Genomic DNA, 14,654 nt, shown 5'->3' on the forward strand with positions numbered 1-14,654 from the left:
GGAACAAGCTGCAGATGTAAGAGCAAAAAGAAATACGTTTGACGAGAAATCGCGGTAATACGGCGGCAAGACGAAGTTTACGTTTTAATCGATTTTTACTCCTTACCACCATCGTAATCTGGTCCGACTAATTGCTTCTACGAATCCAGAGGAGGCGCGTTTCCCGCAACAGGTGAACGAACCATTATCGAGCAATCCATGAGGACGATGAACGACAGATAACAAAAAAAAAAAAAAAGATACAAAAGACTTTCCAAGGAACGAACGACACCCGGTATGTAGGCGAACCACGCGACGTAGCGTGCGACACAGGAGTAGGGCGTGCCTGCAGTCGCTGCACACTGCGCAGTTTGTTGTACGCGCTGCAATCGTCCGTATGTACCGAGATGTGAGAGTTACACGAGCCATGTACGTGAACGCACATGCGTACGCAAACAGCTGAGCGAGCGGCGCACATCGACGAGTCAAACTTTTACGCGACCAAACGTATCTAACGAGGACGTTTCTTCACGAGCCGTCGAAAACCTGGTCAAAATGAGACGCGATGGCCAGCCACGTAGACCGTATTACGCATACGGGAGAATACGAGTACGTAACGTGTGACGCGCGACGGATGCTTCCTACGAGTTTATTTTTAGAGTCAATCAATGGGACAGAGTTACCACGATGCTACGAATTTTTCTCGAATGCTGAGAATTTTTAAATCTTACGCGTTTTCCAGCGTTTCAAATATTTCAGCGTTCGCCTTCAACGTTCCGATTTTGCTTCGATAAGGTTGACTCTATGAGCAAAATTTGTCGTTTCACCTTTAATTAGAACAAACGCCTAACAGATGAGCAACTGTCTTCTAGATAAATAGCTTTGAGACCAAACGCTCGTATCGTTCTTCACTCGGATTTTTCGCGACTTGCGTAGATTTAGAAACGATTACTGATAAGATGACAAGAGCATCTTTTTTTGCACTCGGGGCAAAATGCCAAGTTGTCGACGCTATGGAACGTTGGACTATTTCAACGAACAACGCGCGAGAAGATAGACACTTGATAATAACCTTCGATAGTAGACTGTCTAACGAATAATAATAATATCGTGAAACTAGGAAGAACATGTTTTTCAATATGAAAGTGAATACGACGGATTAAATGCTTTCAATAGGAACACTTTCTAATTAACTTCCGCAAGGTCACCCGTTAACGAATCTGTTTCACAATTTTCATCCGTTGCATCTTTCTTATCTTCGGCTCGAGATACGGTGCTCCGGCAATTGTTCGCCGCTTGTAGCTTATGATTAATCATGCGTGACAAATTTATCATGTTAACTCGGTTGTAACTAATCTGTAATTTTCTTGCCGATCACAATTATCTTTTTACGCGGCGACAGTCGCCTCTAAACAGGTCGCGTCTAACCTATCGTTCTCGTTTCGCGAGTTAACGCGGGAGTGCCCGGGAAACCATTAAGAAAACCGTGTCGAAGCGTTCAGCGTCGTTGTCCGATAATAATCGACGCGTACGTGTAATTCTAGTTCGCAAATTCGCAACTGTCCGAACGAGAGCCAAGAGTTGACCAACTTTTTACTCGGTCGACGAATTTTCACTCGTAAAAGCAAAAGGTATCGGAATAAGCGTAAAATGATTTGATATAGCAACGAATCACACCGTAGATGACGTTCCTGCCGTAGTCGAGAAGCATGGAGCGTGTCGGTGGCAAGGGTCCCCCTACTTCCGGCGAACCATATCCGGCAGAACGCCCACCTATATCTCGGTCCGCCAGACCGTGCACACTCCCTACTGCCACAATCTACTCTATCGTCGTCCAATTGTAATAGATATTCTAGCCAGACGAAATTGTTCGACAGTTGTACGCGGCGATAATAAAAATTGATTCCTCGTCGGCGGAACCCATTGACGTTCCCATTTGTCAAGTTTCATCTTTGAGAGAATTCGGCCAAGATACGCGGAGGAGACACGCCGAACGGAAATGGAGACCTGGCTTGCATAATAGGTACATATTTTATTGCCATTCTTTGATAGAGACAAACATTTCTAAGAATGAGCGTGTATAAGAAGAAGAGGAATGAAAAATGAAATTCGTGTCCTCGGAAGTGGATTTCGAGCGAGTCTCGATAAAGTAGAACGCATCCTCGGGAAACGTGGGTGGAATAATTTATTCTCGCTCGCAAATCCGTCCAAGACTTTACCGGACGCGCAAAGTTTCGTACACGCTCGTAGTATCCAAGGTTTTCTACGAAGAACTGCTTTAAATAAGATCTTGAACAAGCAAATAGACATCGTAATACGTAATGCGAATCTGGCACGGTGGAAGAAAGGGTGATTTAGAAACTTGTAAGTGGTCGGCTCGCCGGAACGCTCATCGATAGAAATTCGATCGAGACGTAAACAACTTCACGAAGACGATGTAAAAAGAAAGGGGAATGGGCAAAAACGATATTATGAAACTGCAAAAAGGTTGTGCGTGCCGCGGCACATGCCCCGATGCATATAATGCCGGCAAAAACTTGTAACGTCTGTTCTCGGCCGTCATCTGCCGATTCGATCGCGTCAGTCTAACCGTACGTTCATCCAGCATGGAATCTAATATAAAAATCAAACTCGATATAAACACGAGGCCGCTAAAGAGGACCCGGTGCGGCGTACAGCGTCAAATAAAATCAATCGCCTCTAATAAAAACTTACATAACGTTAGTCGAACGTCTTGGAAGATTACTATCCACCTGTATCGAAGCGGAATTGCCAATTTTCCCGTTGGTTAATAAGCCTGGCGGCCTCGCGTATTCTTTGCTAGATAGGCGCTAGAAGACTTACGTAAGAGGTCGTGATCTTTCCACTGAAATCTGTTCGATTTTGTGCGCCAATATTTATCGCAGTCACATCACGTTATCGTAATTAACTTGGCTCCAGAATAATCCGACTCGTGGCGAATACGCGCGATACGCGACTCGACTCGGGCAATTTTATCCAATCCACGTGGGTGTCCGCGTATGGACCAGCGCGAAGGTCTCCAACCACATGACGCAACCAGGAAAGTAACCAGTAACTGATAAAGCCGATAAACGATAAAGAACCTTTCAACCCTGTTCCGATCGTGCCATTAACCATGAGCGATACGACAAAAGTGACCAACCTTTGCTGTGGAACTCCAGCTGGTATATTCAGTAAGATTTATCGGTCGAATGACATTGTTTTCTAAACGCTTATTTAGTTTATTATCTCGATACGCTGCTTAGAATCGCGATTTAATCGATTAATCGCTAGAGGTATCTGAAATGTACTGCATAAGCTGCGTAAGCTACGTATGACTCGATTTAAACGGTATGTTTCACCGGTAATTTGTTCATTTTCAAGTATGCGAAGACAGGAATGTTGGCAGAAATGAAAATGATAAAGGAACGAATATAATTGCAGGCCGTTGGATAAATTGCTTCGGTAAATCGTTCAAACCGAAGCAATGTCGGATGGAATAAGTTATCGCGTCGTATTTCGACACGTTTCGACCGGCGAGCTTAGATTAACGTCGACGATGGACACGCCGCGTTACCAATGGAACGGACAAAAACTTCGCAGAAAATCACTCGAGGCTTCGAGCATGAACTATTCGTGCGCTCGCAAGAATTCCCAGACACGATGCAAGTAGCAACAACCGATAACTGTCCTTATCGTATTTCTACGCTTGCACAGGGTCAGCGTTCTGCTATCTGTTAATCATTTCGGTCTGCATGTGCAAGTAGTTCTCGAGTTTCCAATTACACGTAACAAGGAACCGGTTACTCGAACGATATGCTATATCAGCGGAGACAATAAACCAAGAACAACAGACATCGGCTGAACCCGTAATTGCGAACGTTCGTAAAAATCGTCGAACTTGAATCTTCCTTCGTCTCGTAACTCCTACCTCAATTAGTCATTGACTCGTTGCCGAGCCTCTGTTATCGTTAAAATACCGATACCTTTCCACCTGTCGGTGACGTGTAGCCGACGCAAAAATCAGCGACCTCGTCTCCACAAACATCGCGTCAGATACGAAACGTGTATACGAGTTATTAACCGATGAAAATTACAAGCGTGTGTTGTCGAGCTTGCAATCGGGGGATAGAGCCAGACATTTCCAAGACGTCTAAGTCAACGGTGCGTTAGGGCAAAGCTAACTCGAAGTCAATGTACACTAACCATTTGTCATGCTTGGTTACTGCGTGCTTGGCTATCGAAGTGACTTCATAAACTCAGGAGAGAACACCTGCGGCGCGTGAGGATGCTCGCATACCTTCTATCCAAGTGTCAACCTACCTGTTACCTAAACAATCTGACACCGCGAAGCTTAACTCGTAGGGATCTCTAAACAAATCGATAGCCGATTCTATCGACGATCCTTCCGTCGTCTTCCGTAACTCTTTTTAGATTCTATCCGAGTGGAGAATTCGTGAAAGTTGGCAAGTTTACCGCGTGCGGCTCTCGTGCACCACGCGAGGAATGTACCGATGAAATTACACAGATGCGTTTGAACGTGCTAGGAAGTGACACGGCGAAACGCTAGAAACAAAAACCGTCTTCCACGGTTCAACGCAACAACGGTTTGCAGAAACACTTTTTACCGGTATGATAAAAGGAAGGTGTAACATTCCGTACGATAAACTCGAGGAAATCAACGCTGCGAAGTTTCCTTCTTCGAACGTTCTGCGGTCGAAAAAAAGTCCCAACGATTCGACTCCTACTTGAAATTCGATAACACCTGATTTTCAAACGGAGCTTAAGTCGAGAGCTGCGAATATTTTTTGAATGCGTTGCCTCCGATGTCGTACGAAGAAATTAAAGGAAGAAAGAAAAGAACGTAAGGATATTAATTTGCTCGAAGTTTATGTTTGAACGTTGTGTGCCGTGCGTATTCGCAGAGGAAGTTAACAGAACGCTTTACCACCGAACACAACGCAAATCCACTGAACCCATTCTGTTGTCCGAACGAATCGTAACGGCTTGATGGAACCCTAGAGATAGAAACGGCAATATATGATCTCAACGGACACCGCGTAGTCAGCTATAAAACGGACGTAAAATAATGTCTGACATTCGAATTACAAAACACATGTAACTTTGGTGGCGAGCATCGTTCAGTTGCTCGTAAAATGCCAGCGCGAGATACGATTCACCCATATGGTACTTTGGATTACGTTCTCATTTTACAGGAATTGAGTTTAAACAACGATGATACGTAAAATCGTGGCTTCTCTATTCTTAAAGGGTTCAACAGGGATGCATCTTTGATCTTTACTATTACGTCGATGAACTTCTCTCGATGTAAGAAATTTGTGCCAAATAAGGAAACGACCGTGTGTACATGGCAAAGTCAAAGTAATCTCTTTATCGGGCGACAGATTCGAATTTAGTATTCGAGACGTTGCATCAATTGCAGACGCGACACGTAAGTGTCGAAGAAACGAGGCGATTCCGTAACAAGAGTATTCACACCCACCGAAAGTCAAGAATAAAATTCGCGATCCGTAGCGACGCGCAACGATGCAGTGCGCGAGACATAAAAGGAACAACAATTATTCAGTGTTGCCGCAAGGAAGTCACCCACCAGGGCCTCATGCTGAGACGATCACGTTCCGTGGACCGGTTCACCGTACGATATCGTGAAATCCCGTAACTACAACGGACGTAAACTCGCTGAACGGGATCGAAATTTCTCCGAAGAATTGGATTATCAATTATTTCGACTCTTCCTGAAATTATTTCAATTTTTCTTTCATATCGCGCCGTTAATGTTGCCTTATCGCGACCCTATGCGGTATATCTGCAGAAGCGTACAATTCAACTTCTTTCGTAATAACAATATCTCTCGAATAACAATACTCATATCGATAGGTAAAATAATGCAAGAGCACGATCTATAGAAACGTACGCTTATAGTTTATTCGATTGAGCAGCTATAAGAGCAAACGATGAGTGGCGATTTTAATTATAAACAGACACGTAACTGGCCGAGAGATAGTAAGACTACACATCTCTACGCTCAAGAATTTAATAAATCATTTTCCAACTGAGATATAAGGCGAGAACTCTTAACAAGAGGTGTAACCGCTACCCTACGATACGCAAGGAATGCGATATATCTTGCATTTGCAATTCGCTTTTTGATAATTATGGACGGACGTATCGCACAAGCATGCTTCTTACGCAGGATTCCTTTTACGTAACGAGCATTTTATTGAAACGCGATACCGAGCGCCGTGCGTTCTTCGCGAACTCGACGATAGCTTGAAAATTCCTGAAAAGTGGAAAATTGAAAGTGACGTGACGTGAGAACTATATCGCGATATACGATCGTAACAGTTACCGATGAAAACAGATCTACGACGTATGGGAAGGAACGCGTTCAAATATTAATCGACGTGAACGCGCCAACATTGCCTTCTTATTTTTCCAATGGCGAACTGGTGGCATAAATCGTTCTTGAAACGAGTGCAACATCAAAGGAGCGATAAATCGTAGCAATGGATCTCGCGGATTAATTCTTCCGATATAGACAGCACATTTAATGCAGTTACCGTTCTGTCGAGGATATATTCGCGATCGCAACCGGCATTAATTCCGTGCTAATAAACCTTAATGACGGCTAACGTACGCGTAGGAAGCTCGCTAATGACCCTCCAATGATACCACTTTCTTGTAAGTATTATCGATAATTTCGTACTTTCGCTTTTCGTGTCTCCTCGTTTCCTCGGCGAATTATTTTCCCTCGTATCGAACTTCCCGTCGATAATTCCCGATCGTTAGCGTCACTTCTTTTAATCCGAATTTGAATTCTTCTTTACGAATATGATTACGCAATAGTAAATTTCCTTCATCGATTAACGATCGTTTCGATATACACCTGTTTACGAGTTAAGCGTACGAGTATATTATCACTTTGTTCGTGTCTTTGGGACATTTATCACTCGTGTCGGATATAGGCAGCGTTATATGCAACCATCTGATTCCGTGGCAACACTTTAAACATGGAAGAGGTAATTGAAATTGCCTCTCTGTGGTACTTTCAGAAAACTGAGAATACACATACTGTTACTCTGTGTTTTTTTTTTCCTCCTGATGAAATATGAAATATCTGATGCGCGGTACATATAATTTTATTACGCTCAAAAGATCACAAAGTGGTATGAAAATTTTCGAGAACAGGTTCCGGTAAAAATTTATTACATTTTTTACGTTCCCAGGGCAACCGGGTAATTTAAGTTTCAACAATTAAGCTGATCTTTCGTGAAATAAGCTGCAACGGGTGGTTGTCGGTAGCAAGAGGTTTGATTGATCATTAATAAACATTAATGCCCAACTTTAAATTGGAGGCTCGTTCGATCGATACAGAATTTATACCAGAGCTTTCTCCAAAGCAATCACGAAGAATTCTTCATCGGCACTCGATAATTATTCACGTAATAACTCATGTCGCGAGTCGAACGATAATTCATACGTCACCTTGTAAGCAGTAAATTACGTTATTAGCGTTTTAATTGCATGGTTATCGATTTATTCGGATACGCAATATCGTTAAAAGTCACACACGGCGTTAGTGACCTTTAGCTTTTAGCCGCACGCGGCACAACTTAGAAGCAATAAAGTATTACGATCGTCGAGTTATTTTTTAAGAATGTCATATTTATTTTTCATGGTTGTTAAATAGTTGTTATGAAATGTTAACTGATTCGAGAAACTCATAAATCTAATCGGATATTGTATCGTCTGATTTTATACCTACGTTAATCGTTTACTACTTTCCATAAAACAAACCGTGTCTCAAGTTTTTTAATCTTCTCGTCCCAATTTTTATATTTTCAAATGTTCGTTGGTTAAAAGCAATGCGCTTTCTACGTCGCGAGGAACTTCTTTAGCCCTGCGGCATCAAACAAGATCTTTTCTCGGGATCCGATTGTTCCTTAATATCGTTTGACAAAAGCATTGATTTTCGTCGGTATTTCTTTTATTCGTGTACCAGTGGCTCAACTACCTCGCCCCATTTGTCCGTTTTGGGCGGCAACGTGCGGAAGAAATCTTTCCGGTTTTGGCGGTATAACCGGTTTTACCTTCTTTTTTCGTTTCACCCACCACGTTGATGCACTGCGACACGAGACCCTCGCGAACTTTTTAGCTTTTATTTATCGATGTATCCATATACGTATGCATACGGCCCTAGAGATCGCGGAATTCAATGATCTTCCAGCACGAAATGTTCTTTGCCGTTCCCTCGCGTTCCAGCTCCATTTTTATGCGCGTGACAATATAAAGTGTTATTCGCGAATAACACGCGTAATTTGCATATGTAAGTTACTTAGAAATCGTGTAGCGAATGGATCGTTTGATAAATTTTAGATAGACTCGAAAGGTTTCAAAGTGGACAGCACATTCTATGTTTCAAAAACGCTGTTCAGAGATACGCTTATCTTCCTAGATTGTAACAACTTCTCAAGCTCCCACATAGTCGATCCCATAGACACGTTTGGCTTGTGCCAACAGACGATAACCTAAAGCAACGACGCTAAAAATATGAAACTTCGATAGAATACAAACTGACGAGTAGAACGATCGAATTACTCGAACTTACTCGAGCAACGTTCTCGATTATCAGTTCGAAAGAATCAAATTTACTTACCAGACAACGTCTTTGAGTCGGAAGATATCGATAAGGATCAGCTGGTGTTGTCGCGTGAAAAACAAAGAGATCGCGTAAAATGAAATAAACGTCGCGCAAGAGGCAACGTGGTTTTACCGCAAGCATAGCCAACGAGCAGAAACACTTTTCATTAGCACTGCCGAGAGTTCAGTCGAGTTAATTTGCCCTCTAAATAGATCGGCGGCTATGCACGAAACCCGTCATTAGCGCACGCCGAACAAAGAGAGCCGCAGGAATTAAGAACGTAAGAGACGATACGCGGCTCGGAAGAGCGCATAATCGTAGTGGCCGTTTCGTAGCAGACTACTTTAATGTTTCCTGTTACGACCATCCCGCTGGTTATTGTTTCTCCATTAGATACATACTTAAGCGCACGAAGCAAATTCCCTCAACCGCGTTACCATTCGATTCGCCTTTTCCATTTCTTTCCTACCAACTAGCCGGGAAATTTATCAAGAAATGAAATATGTTTCCTTCTACCATGAAAATCCCTTTAACACCGTATGAACGTTGATAATTAGAGAATAACAACACTGTAAACGCCATGTCTATACGATTACGCGTACGCGTGTGCACCATCTCGCTCGGTGGACTGCTCGTTATTGAATTGAAACGCGAAAACGTTACTTCCAAGATCCACGTAGATTCCAAGATCTAAGAATAGCGCGTTATAATTGCGGTCATAAGTTAACGCGATAATTAGCCGAATTGACGATTCCGATGGTTCCATGGATAAAATTTAAACACGCGCTGGAAGGCACGAGCCTCCGCAGGGCGATGCGAGATCCCCTTGTGCTGTACGATGAGACAGAAGCCGTGTAATCAATGTTTCTGTTAACGTTTAATGTTTCTGGACATATACGTCCCGGGAGAAAGACATGAATTCCACCGATGAACCTTGTCCGCGCGGTCGGCAGTGACGGATGTCGACAGAGTCGATAAAATCGTTTCTTACGAACGGTTGGACCGTGCGATCGGTGTCAACCGCGTAAATTGACGTCGATACAGCTACTTATCGAATTCTAGGAGAATCGACGATCGGTCTCCTCTGTCTGAACGAACCTGGCGCGCTTACATGGCGCGCTTTATGACTAGACTCGCATTTTCATGAAACGACGCTTTCCGTCGACCGACCATGTCGATAAATGTCCAAACGACCATATCCAATCGCGAACACGCCGTTTAGAGGATCGATAGCTGTTCCCGTACAAAGGCTATCCGACAAAAAGACGAGATATTCGCCGAACGCGAGCCTAGCTGTCACGATCGTTCGAGACACGACAAAGTGGCCCTGCCATTTGCTCTCCCGATCTGGATATATCATGTGGAAAATGATGAAGCTACAGCAAATCGTTGTGACGGCTGCAAGAAAACCGACGAGGGAAACAGGAAGGGACAAACGGGAGAAAAACGATAGAGAGCAGAGACAATCACACGGATAGGGGAAACTTTGATGTACATACGCCTCGAATGTAAATTACAGTGGCGCGGTAACGCTACGGAGTATGAAGCACGTGCTCATTGTTATCTCACGACAATCTAAATAATGCAGATAAGCGGAAGAAAATTGCGACAGGCAGGAACACAAGTCATTTCATATCTGGTGATTCTATATGCTTTGCGGAGTTATACGCTCCAGCTCGAAGAACACAGAGATCCGAATAATATCGTATACCATAGCGGTAGCACGTGTTACATCATAGATGCAATTTGTGTTTGTTCGGTTTTACGAGGAAATATTCGTGGGCGCCTTATTTATGGTCAACGTTCGCCGACCTTACGACCATATTATAGGAGAAGTGGCCCTATTAACTTGGCAATGACAACATCGCAGACCTTATAAATCGTCAATGAAAATTATTCGATTTAAATATATTACTTTCACGACTATAAATTATTTGCCGTAAAATAATATATTACAGCGAATCGTAGACGAGATTTTTACGATATTTAGAACAGATATATCTAATTTTGTCAGGATACTTGAATATCTGTTTTAACACGATGACGGGTGTAGAGGCCTGAACCGCGTCATTCACAAAATTTTACGACGAAGTACATCGTGGATGTATTATTTATCACCGACAGTAGCAGTAATATACTTTACAAAGCGACTTACAGATGTATCAGTGACAGAATCGTAAAGACGTCACGAATCCTAACTCAATTTAGCGTGGAAAGCGCTCGAGAGGGAGTTACGATAGGAAATCCTTTTTATAAAAGGCGAAGTGAGTTACGATTAGAAATATGCTTGCACGGGAATCGCAGGCTGAACAAAGGAACAATACGAAAAAAGAATAAATGCCACAAAGTAGAAACGTCGAATTCAAATCGGAAGAAAACGATCGGCGTTGCATAACGTTGATAAAAGTGTGACAAACGATCTAAAAAAAAAACTACCACGAGTGCTTATCGTTAACAAAGGCAAATCGATGCCGAATACAAAACCGTTGGAACGTGCGTTCACGGTAAATGCACTTGTATCCTTGTGAAAGCGAATCGGTCGACGAGATGTTTCAAAAAATTTGGCACCTTTTTAACGTTGGCCAAATTTACATCCGACTTTAAATCTTCCGCCTAAACGGGAGTGCAACTCCATCGACTTTAGTACCGAGCCACGTGACGTTAACGGTTCGTAAATTAAAAGGTGGTCATCTCGTTGGTACGAGGCCGCCAAAGAAAGAAGACGTTCCTCGGTCGTTCTGTCGTATAAAATTCACGCGACTCATTGTTCCTGTTTTTATATCATCGGAATTCGCCTTTCGCTGAAAGGATATACGAGATTGTATTTACCCTGTCCCCTTTGCAAAACTGAAAATGATACACGACCGTAAATTTCAACGATAGTAATTATTTTTCTCTCGATCGCGGGCATTGCTTGTTACAAAATTCTTGCTTGCCACGTGACCGTTAAAACGCGCGCGCAATTATTTACGACATTTCTCCGTGCGCGCTTTCACGAAAGCGATATCGATTATCGCCAGTCGAAAGCAAATTATTTCTACGGACCGATAAATCCTTTGTCATCGATCGAAGATGGTAAACAAATTGGAATAAAACGCGTTCGTTTGGACGCATGAAACCATCGGAAACAAGATTGGATCCTCGTGAATCGGCAAGCCATGCGTGTTCACACCCTTTACACGGAACACGATCGAGAAGTCGATCGAAGTCGTCCGATAGTGATAATCGAGCATCCGTGAGCCAGCACGTGAGTTGTTGGTATCCTACAGTCATGGAACAAGATGCATGCGCGCGTATATACGCGTGCACACAACCCTGCGGGTTATGGCTGCGTGCAACCGCAATGTTACTTGAAAATTAATGCAGTATAAATCAGAGGCAACACGTTCGCGACATGCTCCGAAACATCTGCATTCCCTGACGCTTCAACCATAAAACGATACCAACAACAGCATCGCGTTCATATTTATCAGTTCTTCTCAAGATTTCTTCGATCGAAAAGATTCGTTCGAGTGAAAAAGTCGTTCGCGTTGAAGACAATCGATACGATGTCTGTACGACCGATTGTTTGTCAGTTTTTACCGGAGTACACGCGTTCAACGAAAGTTCGACGCGATAGAGCACGGCGCCGCTATTATCCTTTTTACGTGAATGTTTTATGATCGCATGGGCGCAGGGGAAATGTCTATCATACGCTGGAAACGCAACTTACGGTTCATTTTACAAACTCGTGAGGTATCTCCGCGCGATCAATACTCACGATGTGCGTCTGAAATGGTTTCCTTCGTTGCATATGGAAACCTTCCAAGACACGTAATGTCGTTCGCCACAGTGGAATGCAACGTTAAACGAAATAATAGAAATTTGCCGATAGTGCCGTTCAACGAGACACAGCTATTTAAAAAATCCCTCTTTCTGTCTTGTAACTAATTGTAAGACTATAATTGGCGTATCTTTAACAGGTAGCTCGTATTCGCTATCGATGAATTTAAATTATGTTTGTTGATTATCATGGATAATTTATATCGTGCGAAACAGGAAATATTCTTTATGACTAACCACGATATCACGAGTATCGCGAGACCGTAACAGGTAAGTGACACCGTATAAATAGTTTGAGTAAGACATTCTTATAATGATCGTATCCACTCGTAACTATCGATCGATAACAAAAGAGGGTGGTGCACATCTACCTACGTTGAACTCGCGTTATATTCTGTTGGCCGCACCGTCTAGACGCGCACATCAGCATAAAGAAAACCAAGATCAAGCTATAAGTTACCTAACGATAAAATCTTTACACTACGAATAATTTATTGCTAACATATTTACATTTGTTTTAAACGATGAGTATAGGTAACGCGTACGGGTATCTGAAGAGAAAAGAATGTTTGCTCGATCAAGAAAGCATGTACGCGCGTATTTTCTCGTCATTCTTTCCTTCCTTTCTCCTTTTCTTCTTTCTTTTTTTCTTTTTTTTTTTTTTGTTTAATCATCGCCTCGCTGGAAAGTTTAAACGAATAATTCTAATTACAGATTCCATGAATATGCAAACGATCCTCGTCACTGTGTAACAGTTATCAACTCGATCTGTTACTTCGATAGTACGCGCGTACATACCTCAGTATCATGAATTTCATCGGCTATGTCTGGAATTCAGTGAAAACCTGTCTCCGAATGTTTAATTAAATTGATCCGTAAACAGTTCACCGTGTGTATTTCAGAACCCGCGACGGAGGCCTATAGCTACGTTAGAACGAATGTTGCACTCGTTGTGCAATAACCAACACGTGCCGTGTCTTAAATATAGAACAAACTGTGTTCCTCTCTCTCGGTCCTTCTCTCTGTCTCGAGTCTTCGCTAAATGCGTGGTTCGGATCAAAGAGAACAACATACAAATCTTAAAGTACGATAAGAAATGCATTGTCACTCGACTTCCGTGAATGCTTGCTAATTAAAGGTCGCGTTATTTAACGTCTTATCTCCAAAAAGGACTTGCGCCTACCTTCCTCGCTTATATATCGCGTAAGAGCATGCCTCGTCGATTTCGCTAAAATTCTACGTTGTTCGAATTTATGCGTTCGATAACATCGTTCAATCTGACTTTACCTCTCGACATTACGTAAACGATACTTTTTATTATGTTCGTCGGATCGTTCGTTACGATTACGATAATACACTCGTAGAAATCCGTGCCTGCCTGCGCTTGCATCCCGAGAAATTCGCAACTGACACACCGAACAAGACCGTGAAATCATGAAAAATACAATCTACGGAGTACGTACGTACATGCTGTTCGTGTCACGCCTTTTCAGACGGAACGTTTGCCTCGAGCTGCGAGCATCGATTCATCGAGACAGTCGAGTAATCATTGCGACGGAAGCCTTTAATATTCGTTGCACGTGAAGATATAATAAAATTTCGTGAATTCGTCGAAGAAATTCGATTAAATGGCAAAGATAAACAAAGAAGTTTCCAAGCGCCTGATCGCTCCATGTTTCTAACGCTTCTGATATACTTAAGCAAAAGAAAAAGAACGAGTCAAGGTCGCATGATAATAAGATAGCTTATGTACAAGCCATATCTAAACAAAGTTGAAACCGCGTCGAGATCAACTCGATGAAACGGCTTTGCGTTGCTCGACTTGAATTTCAAATTCTCGAGTATTTAAATATATTCGCTTCTCGATAGTTTGAGCAACAAACAACCGATGGAGGAGCCAATTAGAATTTCGTAATCGCGCGCATTTTAGATCGCAACAGAAACTATCAAGTAAAGATAGTCCCATAATAATCTCGCGTTCGAGTTAAATTCAGATTTGGAACGGCTGCTCCGTAGATGAGAATGATTAAAATGTGAAAACTGTACCGAAGTTTCACTCACGTATAAGTACGTCCCGAAGAAATATAATCCGTGACGACCATATATACCTCGTTGCATCGTACCGCACCGCGCACCTTGGCAAGCGACATTCATTTATTTCGGACGCCGACTTTAAATCCATCGGAACAAT

At 42.7% G+C, this 14,654-nt stretch overlaps 1 protein-coding gene across 2 annotated transcripts in view; it reads right to left on the reverse strand.

Annotated features, from left to right (window-relative positions):
* The window catches only part of LOC139995957 (uncharacterized), a 292,424-nt gene that overhangs the window by 257,499 nt on the left and 20,271 nt on the right, over positions 1 to 14,654 (reverse strand). The window contains exon 1 of one of the 2 annotated variants that reach the window (XM_072019937.1): positions 107 to 256. The exons of the other annotated variant lie outside the window; for it this stretch is intronic. Within the exon in view, the coding sequence (XP_071876038.1) occupies positions 107 to 112 (6 nt within the window). The 5' untranslated portion in view covers positions 113 to 256. Of the gene's footprint in view, positions 1 to 106; positions 257 to 14,654 lie in introns of those variants that run through there. 2 annotated transcript variants of the gene reach the window in all.

Source organism: Bombus fervidus, chromosome 16 (genome assembly GCF_041682495.2).
Source record: "Bombus fervidus isolate BK054 chromosome 16, iyBomFerv1, whole genome shotgun sequence".
Lineage (NCBI taxonomy): Eukaryota > Metazoa > Arthropoda > Insecta > Hymenoptera > Apidae > Bombus > Bombus fervidus.